Source organism: Ctenopharyngodon idella, chromosome 1 (genome assembly GCF_019924925.1).
Source record: "Ctenopharyngodon idella isolate HZGC_01 chromosome 1, HZGC01, whole genome shotgun sequence".
In the NCBI taxonomy this organism is placed as follows: Eukaryota; Metazoa; Chordata; class Actinopteri; order Cypriniformes; family Xenocyprididae; genus Ctenopharyngodon; species Ctenopharyngodon idella.
Window position 1 is genome coordinate 13,157,682 of NC_067220.1, and position 24,599 is coordinate 13,182,280.

Here is a 24,599-nt window from a genome sequence, read left to right on the forward strand (position 1 = left end):
TGTGGGGAGGAGTAGTTGGATGTTCTCCTCGAGCCCAGTCAAACAGTCACCTTTCTTGGCAGGTGCGCGTGGAGGCAGAGCAAGATACTGTACGTGCCTTCATCCACCCGAGAACTACTTCGCGCTTTGAGTTAGACAGGACACAGCCTTTGCGTTTCCTTATTGCGCTAAAGTTCAAATCATGTGAATATCTCTGAACCTGAAGGTTTTTGTGGAATAGGATTTCGCTGATGTGAAGAAGAAAGTCCTGTGGATTAATTTGCATCGGCAGGTTAAGCAGTTTCTCATCAAACGTTACAGGTAAAGCAGCTAAGGCAAAAAATGAGTGCGAGTCTGTTGTAGTATTTTCTGTTTTCTCTATGTAGCAGTTACTTAATTGCTTGTTTAATTCCCAAACACCTTCTTTCAACACTTTCATTTATTTATTGTTTGTTTGCCTGTTGTATTAGTTTCGATCCTCAAATTTGATTGGTCAAGAGGAACTCAAAAGCGCTGATATGATGTTTGGGACGTTTAACTGGGACACTGGGACGTTTAACTCTATCTTTCCATCCAAAGTTCCGAATTTAACTTTTTTATACGATATTCCGAAGCGCAAAATTTGGCGTAATTTGGTATAAAACATTTGCGAATAAAGCACTGTTTCCATCCAGTGTGTCGAAGAGAAAAAAAAATCGTCACTTACTGGAAAATCAGCGCAAAATATTCCTTAGAAAAATAGAAGTTGCTGCAGTAGGAGAATCCACTGTGGGTCTTTTTTTCATATAAAATACTAAATATACTTGCGCCTCAGAGCGCGCAGACGAAACACAATAAACACCATCATGTTATCTTGAGTTCGGAGGCGGATGCCTGATGTTTGGGAATGCAGTCGTGACAGTTCTGGGAGCTAATACCGAACCACTTTTTACGACAGACTTTGGCTCTGGCATTTCAGAATGACCAAAACAACATTTCAGATGCTGTACAACAAGTTATGCCTTCCCATCGGTTGTTATTAAAGTCGAAGCGTCGGTGCTTTTAGAGCTTCTTTGCTTTAATTTTGCTCATAACAAGGTTTCTCTCTACTGCTACTAGCTAGCGCAGAGGGTAAAATGGAAAACCCGGAGTGGAGCTGTAGCCGAGTGATTACAGAACGCTTTGAGCAGGAAAGGAAATCCATCGTTCGCAAAGACCCGCCCCCTTTAGTTACTGTTGCTATGTCCGACAAGCAATGCTGCTCTCATGAAACACATCATGTTCACACAGTGAAAAATACATCGCAGAGCAAAGAGGACACTGACAACGCGTCGACAGACAAAACAGAGCAGGTTACCTTTGATATAAAACAAAGTCTCAAATTTCAAATTTTGTAATTTTTAAAGAAATCTAAACAATAAATACCATTTTGTGGCTCTTCAAAGTGTCGTGACAGATCGCTGTAGTGCCTCAGTTCAAGCGGCTCGTGAACCGATCATCTCTCCCTACTAGTTATTTTGTTTTTTGTCATTGCTCCCTATGTAGGCCTCACGGAGCCATCGGAATTAAATAAAAATATCTTAATTTGTGTTCCGAAGATCAACGAAGGTCTTACGGGTGTAAAACGACACGAGGGTGAGTAATTAATGACAGAATTTTCATTTTTGGGTGAACTAACCCTTTATTCTACTAACGCCCCTGACTGGTTTGTCGGAGAAAATGGCGGATTCAGCGTTATGATTGGTTAGATCGCCTGTCAATCAAACTCCCTGTGAAGGGTCAATTGGCGACAAGCTTAACGCCTTTACATTATTTTGAAACTACTTTTTTACTTACATATATTCTTACATATTTTTTACTTTTTACTTACATATATTCAATGCATTTTTCATGCATTTTTGTATTACATTTTATATTATATATTTCTTACTATGTTTTAATGTATTCGCTGTTTCATTTCCCTAATCTCTCTTATTATTGTTTGGGGTGGCAAAAATTCTGTCATCATTTACTCAAAAAGAAGATATTTTGAAGAATATGGGTAAGCAGTTGATGGGCCCCATTGACTATGGAGAGAAAAAAAAAAGAAAAAGAAAAAAAAGCCTATGGGGTCAATGGGGCCCATCAACTGTTTGGTTACCGACATTCTTCAAAATATCTTCTTTTGTGTTCAGCAGAAGAAAGAAATTCATATAGGTTTGGAACAATTTTTGGGTGAACTATCCCTTTAAGTTTGCTCTCTTGAAAAGTTATGGTTATGGATTTGCACAGAATTCAAACTCAGATATTAAAATGGATTTAACAATTAGTCTGTCTACAGCTTTGGTGTTTCAAGTAGATCTGTGATTAAGCTTAATAGCCTTTCTGTTCATAACTAAATTGTATAATGTAAAATGTATTAGACGCTGTGTGAGATCTAAAGGAATTTAAGTTTTCATCTTCAAAGAATTTCTCTCAGGTGGCCTTTTAGCAGGTCATGGGACACAGCAGATTATCTTTCAAAATAAGGAAACTGTTTGCTTAGAGAAAAAAAAAATCTTTTTATATCAGAATAGTGACATACAGTGCAAATAAATATTCAGAGAGGTTTAAACTTGTTTACTTTTTTTTTTTTTAAAGCACTTGCAGTTTACCCTAGCATGTTTGGCTAAGGGAATCCCCAGTTTTACCATGTTTACCTCCCTGTCTCAATCAGAAATCTCCTGTCCTTTTTGTCTTAAAACAGCTTATCTTCCTGGAAGACACTCCTGATCCCACTTGGCATTTAATCTGCAGTGTGTATTTATAGAGCAGACACTCGCATCTGTTAAGCATTTATATAGAATCCATTATCCTTCTGTCCATTCTTAAAATAGAACAAGGATTTATTTTTAATGTTTTGAGACAAAAATTGTCAAAGTGTTGCAAGGTGAAAATGCATCACTTCAACCCTACTAAAATTAGCTTTAATACTATTTATTCATGAAATTGAACATTGTTTATGTGACAAAATGGGTAAGAACCATGAAGTACATACAGTATGTTCACTAATGGAAGTGCATTTCGGTTTACAGGAGTGATTACACAAATGCTCTAGATGTGATCCAATTGCAGTGAATGGCCTAACAGGAAAGAAAATGGCTAAAATCTGCACAGAACAGTCATACCCCTCGCAAAGATCTGCCTTCACTCCTGAGCCAGCTATTGAATGGATCGAGAGAGGAGAAAGGTCAGAGGGGATACCACAGACATAGCCTATATAGACAAATCAATCATTATTTTGCATCTAGAACAGTTGTCACATTCAAAAGTCCTTATATTTAATTTGGTGTGTATTTGTCTCTTTTGCAGTGATCAGCCACCCCGTGGACTAATGGGCAGGTGATTTGATCTTTTGCTGTGTTGAGAGATTTGAAAATTGTTTGTGCATCATAAGTGATTTTAATAAGCCATTGTACCTTCACTTTCAGGATGTCCCAGTTCATTCCGAGGTTTGGAGGAAGGTCTACCAAATGTAAAGTTTCGGAATGCAGTGATTCGGTTACATTAACGGAGGAGTCTGAAGACCTGCAACAGGATGCATCGTTGGATGACAGAGGACAGGACCAGCTGCGCAGGAGGAAGTGAGTGGAAATGAAACCATGTACACAGTGGCCTCCAAAAAATATTTGTACACATACCGGCAAAAATAATGATTATGAATGTGTTGGGAAAAAATAGCAAGGAGATAATTTAATTATTTATTAATAACTAGTGTTTTCTGAGTAAGTGTCAGCTGCAAAGATGAAGCTGACGATGCTGACTGGCCATCTCTGCAGTATAGTGAACTCGCCTTTAGAGAGAAATGCATCTTTCATACAGATTACATAAGCAGAGAGTATTTCTTTTCAATTTGAATTGGTTCATTTAAAAGTAGACATTTCAAGCTTTCTATAGATATATTTCTCATGTCTGTGAGGCAAGTATAATAAAGAAAAAAATATACATACTGTAAGGACCCACAATTAACAATCTGTCCCTTACGGTCTACGTGACTTTGCCACAAGTTTTTTTTTTTTCTGTGACTAACCGACTAATAAAAATAAGCCTCTTCTAGTAGACTAACGATTAGTCGACTATTAGGGGGCAGTACTAACTAAGAATATATTCGAAAACTGGAAATAAAGTTTAATAGTGGGAATAAAGTGTTTATCGGGTAGGGTTAGGTGTAGGGGAGGGCCTTAGGAACGGGGACAAGTAATGTCCCAATTAGGCAGCAACTGTTTATGATTTTAATGATCATATACACTGAATATGTTGTTATCTGTTTTATAATATACTACAATACACTGAGGTACAAATAGTATCTGCTATGTATAGATAGGATCTAACAATGATTGACTCTAATTACTATTTACACTTAGTGCAGTTGCTGTTTTCACTTAGTGTGAATAGAAACTATCGCTCAGTGCAATTTGCAAATAGCCACTGCCATATCTGGCAGAAGATGTGACCAAATTTAGACATGAATGCATAACTTCTGCATTTTCAGCAAACTAATTGTTCAAAAAAAAAAAATACTTGGAGAGGAAACATAATCAGCCCTAATGTAATGCCCTCTGTGGTGAGATTAAGTGTGTTTCTCAAGACAGCAAGAGAGGATGTGTTGACAGTAACCTTATAATCTTCTGCTGTCTGCCACACTCTCACTTTCTTCGGCCCTGGTATTCGAACCCCGACCCCTCCTGATGATGGTCATTGTCATGCTGCTAGTCTAGTAGAAGACTTATTTGCTCAAATTTAACAGACTGAAATGCATTACATATAGTTATAAGCATGCTTACATTCTATAGGCCCACAATCTGAAAATGCAGAACTCCACAGAAGATTAACACAGAATTCGAAAATGCATCATTCAAGTTCTCTCCCCTTGCGTGATCATTTATTAAGATTAATTTGATAATGCTTTCAACTACCAAAGAGAATGTAGTACTCTCAGCTCCATTTAACACCGTTGAACACATCCATTTAATCCATTTAGCAGATCTATTTAAATCCTATTGTAAATCCAATGTAGATTTTGTATGGGCCTGACAGCAAGAGGCCATGCTGTTACCATAGCTAAGGAATTTTTCTGGAGGAAAATGCACTTTTCCCACACTAAAATTAACTGTGGTAAAATCGTTACAAAAACAGCATTTGTTTTTATTATGAAGTGCGTGTTTCATAATGTTTTATCTCTAATCAAATTACAGGAATAAGACTATTTACGATATTGTTGTCTTTACAGCTTTAACAACAATGCAAATCAATGGCCTCTTGCAACACTGAATATGAACAACTGCAACAATACAGATGAGTATGTGGGAAAGTTAAATATTATTACATGTTGTGCTGAAGTACATTATGCTAATTGCTACATACTGAATGTCAATTATCATTTTAATGCAGCAAAAAGGACGACAGGGAGATAAAGAAAGATGAGAAGAAAGAAGAACCAAAAAAGGATGAGAAGAAAGATGAGAAAAAAGATGAGAAAAAAGATAAGAAAGATGAGAAGAAAGACGAAAAGAAAGATGAGAAAAAAGATGAAAAGAAAGATGATAAAAAGGATGATAAAAAGAAGGAAGAGGAGAAACCGTGAGTATTTTATCTCAATTAAATGTAGTTCTTTGTTCAGTCCTGATCAATATATGTATAAACCTTTTTTTTTTTTTTTTTAGAAAACAGGTTTGGATAATGGATCCAGCGACAGATTTGTACTATCACTGGCTGACCATTGTAGCAATACCTGTCTTCTACAACCTAATGATGCTTATTACCAGGTAATTTTACATATTAGGAGTTCCATTATATTGCATGCTAATTATTAAATATATTTAAATAATTTTTAAATATTATCTAAAATAAGGGGGATTTCACAGCTAATTATCAAACAAAGAAAACTATATGCAGAAATATATAAAGTCAAGTCACCTTTATTATATAGTGCTTTATACAATACCGATTATTTCAAAGCCGCATTACAGTGATAACAGGAAAATGATTCAATGATGCAAACAGAGTTCATTTCAGCTGTACAGCAGCTCTCAAGGAAAATAGAGTCATTGTTCAGCTGAAGTCAGTGTTGATTCAGTTCCGTTGTGAAGAATTTCATCTATGATGCTGTTCTGCAGAAAAACAGTGATGTCATCATCCAGATTAGTTCAGTTCTCATCCAATAGTGCAGTTAAATCCATAATATTGATGGATATTAAGTGTCCCCCACTAAGCAAGCAAGATATCATAATATTTTGTACACCAGAAATATTCTGGTGCTGTTGTGTGGTGATAGCTCTAATTTAATGCTAAATTCGGTCTTTTCTGATCTGTTTTTTCAGAGCCTGTTTTAATGAGCTGCAGGATGATTACACCATCCTATGGATAGTTCTTGACTATTCATCAGATGTCATCTACTACCTTGACACATTTGTGAGATCAAGGACAGGTGAGATTATTCTTCTAATTTTCTCTGTTTGTGTTAACTTTGTCATATTTAACTATAAGAGCGAATGAACTAAAACTCCATCTAAAGCAATGGTTCAGCAAACTGCTAAAGTGGCTGCAGGCTGACTTAAAAGTATTTAAATTATTTTATTACATTATTCAAAATGTATTAATCTATTTATAAATTAAAATGCTACACATAAAATCAAGATATAAACTGAAAAACTATTTTTATTCAATAACTTGTTTTACAAACATACAGTTCTAGACTGCAGAACACAACTGCTCTACAGGGAAATAATTTGTCAGTGCTTAATAACACACTATAAAGAATAGGGGTGCAACAGTACACAGAAGTTACGGTTCGGTACATACCTCGGTTTTGGGGTCACGGTTCTGTACAATTTCGGTACAATAGGAAAAATGGTCACACTTTAGTTTAGGGTACAATTCTCACTATTTACTAACTACTAACTATGAGTTTTGCCTCAATAAACCCCTAATTACTGCTTATTAATAGTTTTTAAGGTAGTTAAGTTTAGGTATTGGGTAGGATTATGGGATGTAGAATATGGTTATGCAGAATAAGGCATTAATATGTGCTTTATAAGTACTAATAAACAGCCAATATCCCAGTAATATGTATGCTAATAAGCAATTAGTTAATAGTGAGAATTGGACCCTAAATTGTGACCAGACAAAGGAACAAATCCACAAATCTAGGTTTCTTTTCATTTATTTTGAACAGACAGTAGTGCAAATCACAGTTTGTTCCACCTAGTGGCATTCAGTCCCCTAGTTGGCACAGTACAGCCTCCTATTGTGCATTAAGCACTAAGCAGTAAACAGAACGCACTCTTGCATAAGTCTTTTTTTTTGCAGGTCTGATAAAAAACAAAAGGTATTTGGTCACAATCAGCCACAAAACTGAAAAGCATCTTGTGTTATAAAAGTACAAAATAAATAGAATAATAAAAAATAAAACTTGTGCATATAGGAGTGTTACAATTTGCTCCACTTAAACTATATTTAAACATTCAAAGCTTAAGGCCAACCCTCCTATACTTAATTTTCTGCGGTCCGCTCCGTTTCACGCACAGCTGAGTGCATGAGCCTTTCAAAGTATTCCCCTTTGTCCATGAATGTAGAAAGTCGCATTCGACATGTGCGCACTTATCTAGTGGACTTTGTTTTCAAGCGCTCAAGTGATTCTTCTTCTGCTCTTTTACCTGTTGTGGCAGTTAGCAAACAGCGTTGTATCACCATGCACCATGCTGGATTGAAGCGTAACTGACTGTATTCGTCGTCTGATTATATGAACCAGACCGTACGGTTCAGGACGAATACATGTACCATTACATCCCTAATAAACAATGTACCTAACTTGTTGAAATTGCTTCACAGGTTTCTTGGAGCAAGGCTTACTGGTGAGAGAATCTAAGAAGCTGTGGGAACACTACAAAAAGTCACCGCAATTCAAATTTGATATCTTCTCCATGATACCGACAGACATAATAATGCTGAAAGTTGGCTACAACAATCCCGAACTAAGATTCAACCGGCTTTTCAAAATGGCTCGTCTGTTTGAGTTCTTTGACCGCACTGAAACCAGAACCAACTTCCCCAACATCTTTCGCATCAGCAATCTCGTCCTGTACATCCTTATCATCATCCACTGGAACGGCTGCATCTTTTTTGCCATCTCAAAAACAATAGGCTTTGGCTCAGACACTTGGGTGTACCCCAACATCAGTGACCCTGAGTTTGGTCGTCTTGCCAGGAAGTACATCTACTGCTTGTACTGGTCCACTCTCACGCTTACCACAATCGGAGAGACGCCACCGCCTGTCAGAGATATTGAGTATTTATTTGTTGTTTCTGATTTTCTCATCGGCGTGCTCATTTTCGCCACTATCGTCGGTAACGTCGGTGCCATGATTTCCAACATGAATGCATCCCGCGCAGAGTTCCAGGCCAAGATCGACTCCATCAAGCAGTACATGCAGTTCCGAAAGGTCACCAAAGATCTGGAGGCCCGTGTCGTGAAGTGGTTTGACTACCTTTGGACCGAACAGAAGACCTGTGATGAAAAGGAAGTGCTCAAGAACCTTCCAGACAAACTCAAAGCAGAGATCGCCATCAACGTGCATCTGGAAACCCTTCGGAAGGTGCGCATCTTCCAGGACTGTGAGGCAGGACTTCTAGTCGAGCTTGTCCTTAAACTTCAACCGCAAGTTTTCAGTCCTGGCGACTATATCTGCAAGAAGGGCGACATCGGGCGGGAGATGTACATTATCAAAGAAGGAAAACTAGCTGTGGTGGCGGATGATGGCGTCACGCAGTTTGTGGTGCTCAGTGATGGTGCTTACTTTGGTGAGATCAGCATCCTCGGCATCAAAGGAAGTAAAGCCGGAAACCGCAGGACTGCTAACATACGCAGTGTGGGATACTCCGATCTGTTCGCACTCTCGAAAGATGACTTGATGGAAGCACTAACTGAGTACCCAGAAGCCAAGAAGGCTCTAGAGGAGAAAGGTAGGGCTATTCTTATGAAAGACAATCTTATCGATGAGGCTGCGGCCGCTGCTGGCGCGGACCCGAAGGACTTGGAGGAAAAGATCAGCACGCTGGAGACGAATTTAGATGTGATGCAGACCAAATTCGCTCGTCTTTTGGCAGATTGGACAGCCAGCCAGAACAAGATCAAACAAAGGATCACCAACATGGAGGCCCGAGTGAAGACTCTTAGGGAGGAGGATTTATCTGAGGTCGTGGAGGATAAGAAGGACAAATAGTTCGATGCTGAAATAGACTTGAATTCACAGTATGTCTCAGGATCATGGATTACACATTCACCCATACAGAGAAATCTGGCATCATTTGAGAGGAATTGGTTGATCTCAAAGTAGTACATGTACTATTTATAGACGAGTCAGTCAGAGACTTGGCATTTCACAAGACCTAAACCTAATTTGTGAAGGCATGTAAACAATGACAGATCAGACAGTTTCAGCCTCACTAATGCAGGATTGTCTTCGAAAGTAATTTCGGACAACAATGCACCAAAATTATCTTCAGCTTTTGGTCATTTTGGTTCCTGATGCTGTTGCTATGAAGTATTGCAGTGTGTGAATATCAGGTTGTGTGATGCCTAAAATGGTAGAACTGTAGGGTTATTGTGCAGCTATACTCTCTGTGAGATGTCATGCTGTAAGTGGTTTTTACTCAGCATTGGTAAATTTGCACAATATCCTTCAATTTTGTTGCAGTTTCAATTTCAAACATGTTCTCAGGAATTGGTCCTAAGCCTTGTTGTCTTATCTGCTATAACAAAGCTTTGCTTTTATTAAGCGAGCATAAATACATCCTGTAATGTGATACAATTGAGGGTTTTTAAGTTTATTTTTTACATGAGAATAAAAAGGAGGGTTCCCCATTTTAGTCCATAATGTTCTCTTCTTGTATGTGCTGTAATAAATAAAAATATTTTAGAAGTTTTCCTAACATTTCATGTCTACTGTGGATTGATTGGTTTGTTGGGGGGAAAAATTAGTAATCCAAGTGATCAAACTGTGCAGTCATTGTGGGCATAATCCTGTTTAGACTTGCCCTTAATGTGACAATCTATGACTTCAGTGCGTGTTCTCCATTGGGAACGGTAGACCAACAATTAGACCTACCAAACATTAAAGGCTAGTTACGGAGCTGTGTTGGAAATGCAAACATTGCAGTTTTGACTCCTGAGAGGAAAACATAGACTGAAATGTAAAATGAAATTAGGTATCAGCGTCTCTGGGCGTAGTTTTTTACGATTACTGTTTAACGAAGTTTTTTGAATACTCACTGATTACAAAAAGATATCTTTGTCATGTATGTCAATCAGACTTGTTTCAAAACATTTAATGCATTTAATCAGAGGTTTGTTTATAGATATAATCTAGTTGCTTGTTTTTCCAGGTCCTAAGATTTGAGAGATGTTGATTATGGAAAGCAGGTGAGAATTATCACAATGATTATTACAAGAACAGCTTGTAATGCAAATGACGTGACAGTTATCAGGTGTCAACCGACCATGAACCTCGTGCAATACAGGGTGCTAATTAGGCTGCCTTTTCTCCCTTTGTCCCCCGGGACAGGAATCAAGCAACGTTTTGCTATTGTGAGGTGAATGTGGAGGTGAGAGCAGTGCAGAAAAACTGTTCTGGATGAGAGACTGTCAGACAGAATAGAAATGCTGGATTGTCACATTAGTGAAAAAATAAAATAAAATAAAATATACAGTATATATATATATATATATATATATATATATATATATATACATATATTTTCTCATTACAATTAAAATCAGATTTTTTTATTTTTCAATATAACTTGGAAATAACCAGAATATTTTCGTATTTTAATTAAGGTTATGATGTCAAATTTATTGAAATAAAAAATATACTTTGAACAAACATGGAGTTCATATCAAATAGGGGACTGCTGTTATATAAGGTAACTTGCCAAAAAAAAAAAAAAATTACTACTTTTTCTGAATTAAAGTTTCACTCAAATTATGCTCATATGAGTTGTTTATATATAACTCTATGTGCATGTAAATCTACTGTTAAAATGACACCCATGACTGATGAAGTGTCATCTTTGTAGTTTCTGTAGTTTAGGTTTTTCTAGAAATCGTATTGAATGATAAAGCAAATAAGTTTAGAAAAAAATATTTAATTGAACTCATAAAAAAAAGAAGATCCCATACAAATATTGACCATAACATCTTTTTATGAAGGTACAGTTGCTGAATTTCATGTGTCAGGCATTTAATGCCATCTGGTGGCTTGTCACTGTATTTTGTTAAAGTCTGCACGTATACCTGAGCTGGCACCGCATTTCATTGTTCTAGTTGTGCTTATTAACAGAATATCAGAATATGAAACAATTACTAAAGCATAAAGAAACCTAACATTTTCTACCTCTTCTGAAGATAAAAGTGCTATTTATTGTCACATGATGAGGCACAGCTGACTCTGCCTGTAGATTTCAATTCTTTTAATCTACCAAGCACTTTTGGTCCCAGTCTGTTGTTCTGTGTCGACTCCAGCGGCTGCTCACGTGTGTCCCTGAGATCCAAATATTAAAGAGAGGAAGAAAGTTTATCTCATGTCATCTTCGTCTTGCAACCTGCACGACAAACAATTTGCTGTTCTCATGGCCAGATGGCGGAATCAACTTCCCCTACATGCTAGAACAAACAACAACTGCCCTTTTGTTTTATGAACTGTTGTTTTATAGCTTTTACTTCACCAATTACCCTGTCCATATGAGGATTATGTGATGGATTATGTGATTAAAGTGCTGGTGCTTACCTTTTGGTTGATACTGCAGAGGCGACTGATGCTACTGGAGTTCTGGAACTTGCAGAAAGAGAAGATTAAGGTTATGTTTCTATTCATCCATATGTCAACCTCAAAATGACCAAAATCACATACTGTATATTAGGTACTACATTTGGTTTGAAACTTACTTCTCGACCGTTAAAAAAGTACATTCTATATATATATATGTATGTATGTGTGTAGTATGAATTAAATTCGGATGTGCTACATTCGTCATGTTGTCAATATCATGTGACCTACGGCGTTAGTACCGTCCCTTCACTGCTATTCATAAATCCTCTCCCATGGCCTCATGGGATAGTAAAGTGTCCAGTGGATGTGTATCTAGGTACTTTTCACCTACTGTTTTATGAATACTATGCATTCTGACATCAGTACCTTCTGGGGGCCCTAAGCAAAACTTTTTGAGGGGGCCTCTGTCAATGCATTCATAAACCCCCATATGACCCCCAACCCCTTAACCTGTTCTTTCAGAAGAACAAACAAACAAACAATTTGAAACAGTCAGTAATATCATAAAAAATCTAATTACAAACAATAGGATGAATACAATAAAAAAGGACACAAATGAAATAAACAATTTAGCCTATAATAATAGCCTATTATACAGAAACAAAATAAAGTAATCAAATGTAAAAATAAAAACTTTCCTGTTAACTGTTTATGTTCACTTAAAGGGGACCTATTATGCTCCTTTTCACAAGATGTAATATAAGTCTCTGGTGTCCCCAGAATGTGTCTGTGAAGTTTCAGCTCAAAATACCCCACAGATCATTTATTATAGCTTGTCAAATCTGCCCATATTTGGGTGTGAGCAAAAACACGCTGTTTTGTGCGTGTCCCCAAATGCAAATGAGCTGTTGCTCCCAGCCCCCTTTCCAGAAATGGGCGGAGCTCTAACAGCACACGCTTCGGTTGTTCAACAACAACAAAGCTGGAGAATCTCATGCAGCCAACAACTCTTCCTCTTCTCTAAAGCAGCCCAACATAGCCTCACCCCTTTATTACGTGTTCCCGGGGGCAGGGTTTATGTAAATTTTGGGGTTTGTGCTGTCACCAACCAGGGAAGAAGCTCACTGTAGTCCCTACCAGCCGTTTGTTTTAGTCCTTAAAAAGCGACTTCTGTAAAAGAATATATCTCCCTTTGCATTGAACTTTGAGCGTCATAATTTTGCAGATGTTGTTTATGCTCTAACAGCAACATTACACACTAACTAAAGTTAAAAAAAGTGAGATCAAAATCAAGGCCCCCTTTAAGACATAACTGCGTTTAAGTGAAAACTTGCCAAGATGGGTTTTTTGACATATTTTTGTTTTTATTTGTCCATTTAAGCGCACACCCGAAGCCCAAATTAGCCTATACTTGTCCATGTTTCGCTCCATTTTGGATCATGCGCACAGAAAGCCGCGGGTGGAACAGTGTCTCTTTCGCAGCTCAATACGCTTTTAACTCTTTTTTTTTTTAGTATAGTGCACGTCTGGCAGGAGACTGTATATTACGTAATCATGTTACATGCCTGATTTGAATATTACATAAGAAGGGCAACAGTGCACTGCTTCAAAGGAAGGCAAAAGAATGCGGCATCATGTTTTCATAATCGTTGAAAGCCAAAATCAAAACTGATTCTAAAAAATTCTAATCATCGCATCCCTAGTCATTAAATCCTTTTTAAGAGCAAGGGGGGGCCCCTGGTGGTTCGGGAGGACCTACGCAACTTGCGTACTTTCCGTATAGGGAGGACCGGCATTGTCTGACATACTACTTAGCTCACATACTGTTTTTCACTAACTACACAGTATGGAAGTAGGTGTTTTCGGATGCTAGGCTTGATAAAGCAAAAGACGTTTAGCAATTCCCAATGAGCCAAAATGTTATATTTAATAACCCATTGTACCAACCCATTGCCTTCATCTTGATCCTCTTTAACAGATGTTGCTGAAGATCTCTCAGACAGACCAAACTCTGCTTCAATCATCTCAGGAGTGAGACAGAGATCTGAGCTCTCAGACCTGCCAGAGAAATCAAACCAGCATGAATCTGTAAATGCCGTCACAAACAATCAAAGATGGAGGGTTTATTGAAGCTGGCGTTAATCTATATTTACACTCCAGCTTGAATCTCGTCTCTGATGCTGTCAGGCAGACCCTGAAGAGCTGGAGGGGCCTCCACAGGCAGAAGGACAATACTGAAGGGGTCAGACCTAGATAGAAAAGAATTTTACACGAGTTGGACTTGTTTTATTGCATGTGTAAATGAGAGGTAAGCCAACAAATTAATGTTTATGTGAGTGTGTATTACTTACATGCGTGGGGCGCAGTCACTTCTTAGAGTCGAAATATTGGATAAAGTGCTCAAGGCCATAGAGGGAAACTTCTTCCACGTCATAATGCCTTTGATTATATCCTGCATTTGATATTTTCAAGCAATTGTTTACAGGATGAATATATTAGTAATAACATTAAATTAAATATTATAAAACACATAATTTTGTCCTGGATGTTGATTGTTTCAGATAGTAATACACAAAATAGTACCAGATATGATATAAAACTTCATTTTAAAGCCACGGTGACTGATAGTTTGTTCTTTGTGATCTTGTTTCAAATTACTATGTGCAAAAATGTCTATAAATTCTCAACAAACCTTTCTATCTAGAAATTTCTTCTGTGTTTGAGGGGCATGCACGCCCACGACATTGCCCTTAGGGACAGTGTATCGTGGCAGTGGACACAAATGAAAGTCCAGGTCACACTCCAGGTAAAGCGGAGCTGGTTTGAAGGCATAAACGTGTGGCGCAGGATTCTAGATAAAATATAAAAAAGATAACATTAATTCAAACAAAGTAAGACTGCGCCACATGTCTGAATTAAATAATTCAAAACTTCTGATGTAAAAAAAAAAGAACACAAAAGCAGAACCAACAGGCTATAGAGTTATACATTAGAACTGTGAATAAGTACAGTATGTACTACTTTGTCCAGTGTTATTTTAGTCTCATTAGTATCATTTAGTATCATCATTTTAATACATTATTATAGTTTTTATTCATATTTTGAATTTTGAACATATTTTTTTATTAACTTTAGTTATAATAATTTTGTTGTCTGTTTTTGTCATTTTATCAGGATTTGTTTTTTTGTTTTTTAAATATCTATATCTATATAGTATTTAATAATTTTTTTCAGTTTCAGTTTCATGGTAACACTTTACAATAAAGTTTCTTTTGTTAACATTAGTTAATGTATTAACTAACATGAACTAATACTGAGCAATATATTTTTAAAGCATTTATTAATCTGTTAACATTAGTTAAAAAAAATCTAATTGTTAGTTGTTTATGTTAGTTCAGAGTGTTAACTAATGTTAACAAATACAACTCTGGATTTTAAAAAAATCTATTAGTAAATTTTGAAATTATTAACACTAGCTAAGGTTAATAAATGCTGTACAAGTATTGTTCATACATAATTTAATTTAATTTAATTTAATATGTTAGGTAATGAAAAGGTTGTTTAATGATTTTAGTTTTAGTTTTAGCTAACGATAATAACCCTGCTTTTTTCATAGTATGGGCATGGCGTTCTCAGCAGATAATGATAGGTGGCTCAAAAAACATACAAAGATCCGGAGAGGGTGGGCATTGGGCGGTCTGAGAAGAGCTTCAGGTGCACTGAAACTAAGTGTGGGACCTAAATCATGATCGTGATTCATCATCTTCTTCTGGCTTCTTATCTTCATCATCCTCACTGAGCTCTACAGATGGACATCTCACCACAGGCAACAGCTCATCCTATTACAACACAATGCCAATTAGACCAAACATAATAGTTGTTTCCAGACTTATTTTAGTGCAAACAAATAACAATTAAAAATTTTATGGCTAAAAATAACCCATTAACATGTTGTTTACCTGTGCTCCAGTGCGTAATGTCCTACACAGGTCAGGAGGAACGAATGTTGCTGCTGCATCATAGACAGATAATGGCTGATAACCCAACAGTCTGTAACGCTGGGGAACCTTAATAATAGACATGCACAATTCTCATTATACTGGCTGATAACATTAATAAATGTATTTGACATCAACAAAAAATGTTCTGATGTGAAATTTTAAATCTGTTCTGCTGGTTTGTTAAAAGGACCACATTATGAGGAATCATGTTTTAAAGGGAACTCAGGAAAAGAAAAAGAAAAATGTATGATATGAAATGTATGATCATAAATATCATTAAAATAGTATTACTAATATTGTCATTTGTAAACTCAGCACCATTTTGGATTTGTAAATGGCCTTCTTGTGGCATTTCATGATTTGGTAACACTTTATTTCAATTGTCCATTTTAGATATTCTACTAACTATAATTAACTTTGCAACTGCATGTCAACTAACTCTCATTAGAGTATTAGTAGACCGTCTGCTTAATATCTGCTAACACTTTATTTGATGGTCCCCCAACAGACAATCTACTGACTATAAGTAACTTTGCAACTACATGTCAACTTATTCTACTAACCCAAACCCTAACACCTAACCTTAACCTTACAGTCTACTAATACTCTAATGAGAGTTAGTTGACATGTAGTTGCAAAGTTAGTATAGTGTTTAAAGTGGATCATTGAAATAAATTGTAACCCCTCAATTTTATTTATGTATTTATTTTGTGGTTCGCCACTCAACCATACTCACACATTCACATAAGAACATCACTCATGTATTTTTCATTAATTTAGACATATTACAAAACCACATCTGACATTTCAAGCCAAAAGTGGATATTTACAGGAACTTTAAGAAAAATTATGAGACAAAAATTTCCCTATCAGACGATGAAGGAGTGGGGAAAGCGCTTTCTTCCCGTACCTTTAGGTTGAATAATGGAGTCCTGAGTTTCATATCTGCTTCAGGCATTCTTACAGTAACATGGCCCAATGCATTCCCAGCCTGAAAGCCACAACACAACACTGCTTTCAATGACACAAAAAGATATTACACATCTCAAATGTTGAACTGAAACTTTTTGCCATTTGTTGAACAAAATGCACCTCTTTAAGAGGTTTTGATACTATTTACAGTAACTGAAAATATTGAACTCTAGTTTTTTTGCATCAAAATTGTTTCATACAAACTCTCCACAATAACCATAAGCAGTCTCTCACAAGTTCTACAGGTTGGTCTTCAGGTATAAATGTATTGAAGGTAGTGGGCAGAAGTTTTTCTGGTGTCAGCTTAAAAAAGTGTGGCTTCTCATCCCCATCTACAACAAAACAACAGATGAATATCTGAAAATCTATTTTGGTGATATGTCTAGTTAAATCTATAATGTCATAATAGCACTATACACTACCATTCAGAATTTTGAAGTATGCAAGATTTTTTGGTTAACACTTTGTAATAAGTACGTATACAGTAATAAATTACTTACAAATCATTTTCAAACTATTAGTTTATAGTTAATTCATAGTTTTTATATTGTAGTCTCTACATTGTTATTATATATTAATAGGCTTTTTTAATGTTTTTGAAAGAAGTGTTTTATGCTCGCCAATGCTGCATTTAATCTATCAAAAATACAGTAAAAACAGTAATATTAAGAAATATCATTACAATTAAAAAGAACTGATTTCTATTTGAATATATTTTAAAATGTAATTTATTCCTGTGATGGTAAAGCTGATTTTTTTTCTTTAGTGTCACATGATCCTAAAAAATAGTGATCCTAAGAAATAATTCTGATATGCTGATTTGATGCTCAAGAAACATTTCTTATTATTATCAATGTTGAAAACAGTAATGCTTAATATTTTTTTGTGGAAACAGTGATACATTTTTTAAGTGTGTTTGATGAACATAAATATTTCATTTTTAAATATTTATTAAAAAAAGAAATTGTTTGTAACCATGTAAAACTTATTACTGTCATTTTTAAACAATTTAATGTGTCCTTGCTGAATACAAGTATTAATTAAAAAAAATAATATCAATAAAATCCCAACCTGATTCTTTGTCTCCCTGCAGACTCCTGGTTTTATGAACAAGTTCTCTTAATGACACAAGCCTCTTGTTCATACGACATTGAAGAACAACCTTGATTAAACACAACACAATGTAACATAATTATACGTATTAATACTGTCACACATTTTATTTATAAGTATAGATAAATCAGCATTGTGAGTTGAACACAAGCACCATAGTAAAGCATTAAATAATAGTTCAAATTCATTTACAACAATAATGCTGAGTAATGAGATATGTTACCTTACGAGCAGCCTGCTGGAAGAGTCTGAGTGCTCTATGTCTGACCTCCAGCTGGCCAGAGCCATAGCTGATGAAATCAGCAGTGCATTCTGGGAACTATAAGATAGAGCTGTTGAACAAGTCTAAAAGATTTTAATATAATGACTTCAGCTAGATGCTAACATTCACATGCTAACAGTATGTGACAAATGAGTCTGTGGTATCAATATGCAATATTATGATATGAGCTTGTCATACTTTCTTGCTACCTACTCAAAACTATGTACTTTCTCACCATCAGTGACGTACATACTTGCAATATAAGCATGCAAATTGGGACAGAGCCTAAACTGAAGATACAGACTAGAAACATGATTTTCAAGATCAAAATGTCAATATGAAAGACTTTCATGTACCTGTCCAACATCTCGTAAAATTCGTCGTGAGAAAAGTTTAGTTGAAGATCTTGAAAAGGGTACTGGCTCACCACTGTATTTTAGCTGAAACGCAAATAAAAAGTATATGAGTATTCAGTGGAAAATGTTCAATATAAATCAAACCAATACCCTGGCTTACTTTGTATGCAGCAACTGCTTCATCTTGCTCCTTCAAAATTTTAAGTTTCTGTTCTGTTGAACATGGGTCGTCACCCAGATCAACTTGCCTAAGGATCAAACACAATAGTTTTAAGGGTTTTCCAGTTCAATATATTAGATTGTATGTAAAATCAGAATATGTCATCTGTCATATATGTTATACAATCACATGGAGCAACACACCAGCGGATATGATTGGCTTTCTCCTCCTTTTGTTGGACCTTCTTTAAAAACGCAGCTTCCTTCATTTCTCTTGTCTGGTCTGCAACCTTGGTATAAGACATGGCTTCAACAAATAAAACATACAGGTATCTTGAATTAAATAACTGTGATTTCTGGTCACATTGTTTGATATTTCATTAGTTGTATGTTTTATAAATCCAATCCAAATCCGTTCATGTACGGTTTGAAATCTGATTAAATCATTAAAATTGAATTCTGTATATGTGTTTCAGCCATAACAGTCAGTCTATAATTCAAGGTTTTTGTTATTCAGGATATGTCACATATTTGTCATCAAACACACCACAGTGGGTAAGAATTGTTTCTGAGAGTCAGGTAAAAAAAAAAAAAACGTCATCAGATTTTACTAGAATTACATACAGAGTGATGACACTGATGAGGGCAGCACAAAATAAAGTGGTACATACAGTGTAAGCTAGAGAATGGCCTTAGAAGTCAAGAAAAGCACCACCGTAAAAAGCCATTTTTAGGTTGGGTGACTTGCAAAAGGGGCATGTACTGTAATTGGAAGGTGGCATTCTATTTATTATTATCTAAACTCCACTCTGCTGAAAGGACCAGATTAGATCAGCAACAATTTCCATACTGGTCTGGCAAGTTTTTGCTTTTTAGTGCTGGTTAGATGCTGGTAGAGCACCATAAAGGCCCTGATATGAAAGAACGAACTGGTGTGAAGTCATTTAGAACAAAATCAGGCCAAAACGAAGTTTGTTTGGAGTTTTTTTTTTTGGGAGTTCAAAACAGCATTCCAAAGCAAATTTTCTGGAAAACTTCACTCTAACTGGTAACACCTTCAAACTACCACAGGTCTGTGGTAGGTGTGCTCTGAGGCTGCGCCTTCTTTGACGTGGAAATCTTCTCCAGTTAATTTCTTCTGTTCAGTCCGTTGAGGTCAGATGTCCATGATTAAAAACATGAGCACACTGGAGAGCCCATAGAAAGCAACGAAATTACCACATTCAAGGTCCAGAAAGGTAGTAGAAACATCGTTAAAATAGTCAGTGTGACTACAGTGGTTCAACCTTAATGTTATGAAGCAACGAGAATACGTTTTGTGTGCAAAAACAAAACAAAAATAACGACTTTATTAAACAATTTCTTCTTCTCCGTGTCAGTCTCCTACCCTGTTTATGTTCAGCGCTTCTACATCAAACTTTTATTTCCACGGTTTTAGTTCTTAACATACACCTCATAGGCCCTCTTGATTAGAAATGTGGTGTTCTTACCCTCCCGGAGGTCCTTGTATCTTATTTTGTCTTGTGGCTGGAGAAGCATTTTAACCAGTCCTGCATGAGTGGTGACATCTGTGGTGGAAACCTGCAGCTGCAGATCAGGTTTGGTCTTCTTCTTACTTCCCTGTAAAAATAGAATAATGTGACTGTATGCATGATGAATTTCTATATGACTGTTGCATGATAGTTTCAACCAGAAGCAAAATGCTCTAATTTTTCATTATTATTATTACCAGCACTCATTACTTCATTTTCATTTTTATTATCTCATTTACATAAATTGCTGATATAAATAAAACAAATAGATTTTTTTATATAGAAATTGCATACTTCAAACAATACCACAGTTAAAAGCTTTGCTGGCTTATGATTGTAATTCTGTGTGTGTGTTTCCCACATTTGATGGCTGAAAGGGTATGTGGTCAATTCAAATTCAATTCAGTAAGCTCAGTGCAAACAATAAAATTAAATTTGTAATTCAATCTCACACAAACCTCTCTGCTACTATTTTTAATGGCTCAAAATGAAATTGACTTCAGCTAATTCAAATTCCTGCATCTGCACAGCCTTATACCATTTTGACCCTGTTGAAAAGACAAGCACGGCTTTCTGTTTTGGGTGCTGGTTGCCTTGCTTAACTAGAAAGACCATGCTGAATGACCAGTATTTTTGCTGGTAAACAGCATGGCTTGGCTGTTCCTCCAAACCAGAACTGAAATACTTGACAGATGAAACTCAATAGATCTTTTCAGAATAGAAATAAAAACAAAAACAAATATAAAATTTTGGTTACACATTACAATAAGGTTCATTTGTTAATATTAGTTAATGTATTAACTAACATGAACTAACAATGAGCAATATATTTGTTACCATATTTATTAATCTTTGTTAATGTTAGTTAATAAAAATCCAGCTGTTCATTGTTTGTACATGTAAGTTCACAGTGCATTACCTAATATTAACAAACCTTTGATTTTAATAATGTATTAGTAAATGTTGAAATTAACATTAAGTAAGATTAATAAATGTTGTAGAAGTAATGTTCATTCTTAGTTCAAGTTAACTAATGTAGTTAACTAATGAAACATTATTGTGAAGTGTTGCCACAATTTCTTACCTTCTCCAAGGAGAGAGACGTTTTAAGCTTATGATGGGATGTAACAGCCAGAGATTTCCCATCAGCAGTCTTCCGCTCTTCAACAAAATGATCATCATCACCATTTCCTTCAGGTTTACTGAGGCATAGAGAACACAAATGGCATTAATGTCTGTGCAAAAGCATCTGAAATCAGACATTTACACTACATTTTACTTTCTTTTTTTTCAATAACAATAAAACTTTTAGGATGTAAATGTTATTGTAAAAATAACATATAAGTAGCATGTTCCTACTGTAGTTGCTAAGGTGTTATGAGTGTTTTTAGTGCATTGCACTGCAATCTTTCATTTTTTCTGTAGTATTACCTGAGCAGCAGATATGGAGATGAGGAACCCGTCACTGTCCAGATGACAGGTTTGGAATTGAACTGAGAGATCACCAGCTGTAGTGTGATGTCAGCTGTACCATACCGCACAGGTGTAAATGTCACTTTTAACGTGGTCTTTCCATTTGCTGGAATGATCCCTGATTAACATACGGATAACATCTGTTATTTATGTTTATGTTACAGTAAATTAAAAACAAAGTAAGTCTAGTATACATTTGATCAGCAAATACTAGAGTTCTACCAGTATTTATTTATGCACTTATAATTGTTTCCATTGCTCTCTAACAGCAGATATGTCGATTGTGATGGAAACTGGTTACCTGACAGCGGTCTTACAGTAAAGGCCTTATGGGGCTGAAGGCAGTGCACTTCGAACTCAAAGTCTATCGGACAACTGCAGCTTAGTGGAATCACATGACTGGCACTATAGAAGCAAAAGAAAGTCAAATTATGCCTCTTATGCTTACCAAAGTCTCTTATGCTCATCAAAGCTGCTTTTATTTTATCAAAAATACAGTGTAATATTGTGAAATATTGTTGCAATTTAAAATTACAGTGTTCTATTTGAATATATTTTAAAATATAATTTATTCCTGTGATGGCAAAGCTGAATTTTTAGCATCATTACTTCAGTGTCACATGATCCTTCAGAAATCATTCTAATATGCTGATTTGCTCCTCAAGAAACATTTCTTCTTATTATCAATGTTGAAAACAGTTGTGCTGTTTAATATGTTTGTGGAAACTGTGATGGAGTTAAAAAAGTTCAAAAGAAAAGCAACAATGTGATGACCCCAAAAATGAAAAAAAAAAAAAAAGACCCCAAACATTTGAACACTAGTGTGTGTATTCATATATCATAGTTATTTGATAACAAAAATGTTATCGTATACACGTTATTGGTGTAATATGAGAATTATCGCATACCTCTGGCCGAGTGGCACTGGGGGAAGACTAATATGAGATGGGATGTGAAGATCATTGATAACAGGATACGCATGAACAGGAACCAGTAAGTTCTCCTCTCCCTGACAAAAACACAAACACAGACACATCATAGCTGTTCTGAGCCCTTTCAGAATTTGCATGGGCAAATATTAGACAAAAACATTTTTACCATGCCATGAATCCTGATGTTATCAGAAAAGTAACGCCACTCGTCCGGTCGGAAGAGCACTGTAACAGTATAAGCCAGACCCGGAACTAGTCGGCACTGCAGTTAAAACAGGAACTACAATCAGCACTGGCTGATATTTTGAACATCATGGTATGAGTGAATTTCTTAATCTTAATGGTCATAAAATATGCTTCATTTTCTGTGTGCAAAATATCATTTATTTATTTTAAAAAATAAAATAAAATAAAACTATAATAAAGAAATATAGCCCAAACATTTCTTGACAGGTTTTGTTCAGTTCACCTCTTTGCTGTTTGAGTTCTGAAACTAAAATAATCTTGAATAATCATGATTATGTACAATTTTAAAGCATATCTGTAAAATCGATATTTGAAAGCAGGTTGATGGTTACCTTTTTGGTGTACTTAATTTGGAAATGCCTTGTCTGAGGGGGTAAAATGTGGACACTGAGCACCTCAGAGGAGACATTGACAAGTTTCTTGGGAAAAAACAACAACAGTGTTTGTCATTACATCATACTTCCTCCCATATTCTTCCCCATCTGTAATGTTGCTTTCAGCTACAACTCGTGAGATACTGAGTTTCCCACTGACCGCACAGTACTATCAGTGGAAATTTGGTCATGCATTTCAGAAAATGGAGTCTCCATTGAGGTTTTTTCTTTTTTTTACCTTTTTTTTTTGTTTCAGGCCAGTGACACAAAGTCACATTATATAATCATTACATGAGTCATGTAAGCATTCCAAAAGACATTTCACACTAAAAATGTATTATATTTGTTTTTAGCAAGAATAATATGAACAAAGTAAAAAAAACCAACCAGGATTTTCCTATAATCCTTTCCTACTTCAAAGCCACTGAAGTGCAGCTCTGATGGTTCGGCTTGAACTATACTGTTACTCTTCAGTTTGGCAAACACCCCTGAAAGACAACAAAGACACAATTATATACGTTAATGTGAAATGACAAATGTTTATCAGTTTCATAAAACACAAGTAATGTTGGTGGCCTGTTAAAAGCTATAATGTTTAAGATATAAAAAAAACAACAACAAAAAAAACAAAACAAAAAAACAACAACGACAACAGTGTTCCTTACTAGTTTCCAGAAGGTGATGGGGGACATTTCCACTCTTTCTGGTGTCCTCCAGCAGTTGGCTTAGAGGAAGTAGGTTTTTTTTCTTTACACTCCTGGAGAAAGTCTCTGGGGCAGAATGAACCACCTCCATGCCAACTGGACTTTACAGAGATTCTTGATCATAACAAACAACCTACGCCTGTGAGTGGGTAGTTGAAATGCATTTCAAGCAGTATCTTTAAGTGTGACATTCAATACTTAGTCTTGTACTCTTTTAAACAATATTTTTCAAATTCTCTCTTTAGAGCTTTGACATAAATCAATTATTTATATTATAGCAAATAACTGGGGAAATTTCCAATGAACGGTTTGTTATTAAACACTTACCGGAAGTGAGAAGTTGACGACACTGTAAAACACGCAACGTCGTCATTATTTGAAATAGCCTACTTTGGTTTAGGTGTTCGTTTGTTTGTTAATTAAATTCTATCTGAATCGATATTCATAATTCAAAACGCATTTGAAAAAACCTACTAGAAACTCAAACAACATAACGTTACCTGATGATCCTTCTTTGAAGTCACGTCAACAATCCCGTCACCATGACAACAAGAGACGCCGAGTTTACGAAGATCAAAAAGGTCCAACTACTGATCTAATGTAATTTAAGTAGATCAGTGGGTCCAACTAAACGATCTGTTGAAATTGTTTGTTTCTTCTTATTAGTTTGTTTCACCTACTTCATATCTTCTATATATTTGAATTTATAATAAATTAACTTTGAAGTTGCC

At 35.9% G+C, this 24,599-nt stretch overlaps 2 protein-coding genes across 4 annotated transcripts; one reads left to right on the top strand and one right to left on the bottom strand.

Moving 5' to 3' along the window:
- On the top strand, positions 1-9,908 carry LOC127520705 (cyclic nucleotide-gated channel cone photoreceptor subunit alpha). 3 transcript variants are annotated; one of them, XM_051909147.1, is made up of 10 exons: positions 1,014-1,310; positions 1,504-1,593; positions 3,012-3,166; positions 3,289-3,318; positions 3,408-3,560; positions 5,207-5,275; positions 5,368-5,556; positions 5,640-5,741; positions 6,297-6,403; positions 7,807-9,908. In XM_051909147.1, the coding sequence occupies exons 3-10, from the start codon at positions 3,075-3,077 to the stop codon at positions 9,195-9,197; spliced, it is 2,133 nt and encodes a 710-aa protein (XP_051765107.1). In that variant the 5' UTR covers positions 1,014-1,310; positions 1,504-1,593; positions 3,012-3,074; the 3' UTR covers positions 9,198-9,908. The 3 variants fall into 3 exon arrangements, with proteins under 3 accessions (XP_051765124.1, XP_051765107.1, XP_051765114.1); XM_051909164.1 differs by lacking the exons at positions 1,014-1,310; positions 1,504-1,593 and adding an exon at positions 1-300; XM_051909154.1 differs by lacking the exon at positions 1,504-1,593.
- A 911-nt stretch (positions 9,909-10,819) lies between these two features.
- Positions 10,820-24,588, bottom strand: cfap221 (cilia and flagella associated protein 221). The gene is given in 26 exon segments (XM_051910681.1): positions 10,820-11,516; positions 11,763-11,810; positions 13,692-13,802; positions 13,898-13,993; positions 14,096-14,196; positions 14,437-14,595; positions 15,412-15,495; positions 15,497-15,583; positions 15,704-15,811; positions 16,656-16,736; positions 16,952-17,049; positions 17,789-17,879; positions 18,054-18,149; positions 18,449-18,532; positions 18,609-18,696; positions 18,812-18,914; positions 20,098-20,227; positions 21,224-21,341; positions 21,571-21,730; positions 21,914-22,017; positions 22,521-22,621; positions 22,711-22,806; positions 23,123-23,209; positions 23,552-23,652; positions 23,830-24,007; positions 24,196-24,588. Coding segments are annotated over 25 exon segments (2,589 nt in total). The 5' UTR covers positions 23,960-24,007; positions 24,196-24,588; the 3' UTR covers positions 10,820-11,389.
- Between the last annotated feature and the right edge of the window lie 11 nt (positions 24,589-24,599).

Excerpts from the sequence above, each read along its gene's own strand:
- LOC127520705 (XM_051909164.1), top strand. The coding sequence starts at position 3,075 with ATGGCTAAAATCTGCACAGAACAGTCATACCCCTCGCAAAGATCTGCC. Across the intron at positions 3,167-3,288 it reads TGGATCGAGAGAGGAGAAAG|TGATCAGCCACCCCGTGGAC; the intron begins GTCAGAGGGGAT and ends TCTCTTTTGCAG. Across the intron at positions 6,404-7,806 it reads ATTTGTGAGATCAAGGACAG|GTTTCTTGGAGCAAGGCTTA; the intron begins GTGAGATTATTC and ends ATTGCTTCACAG.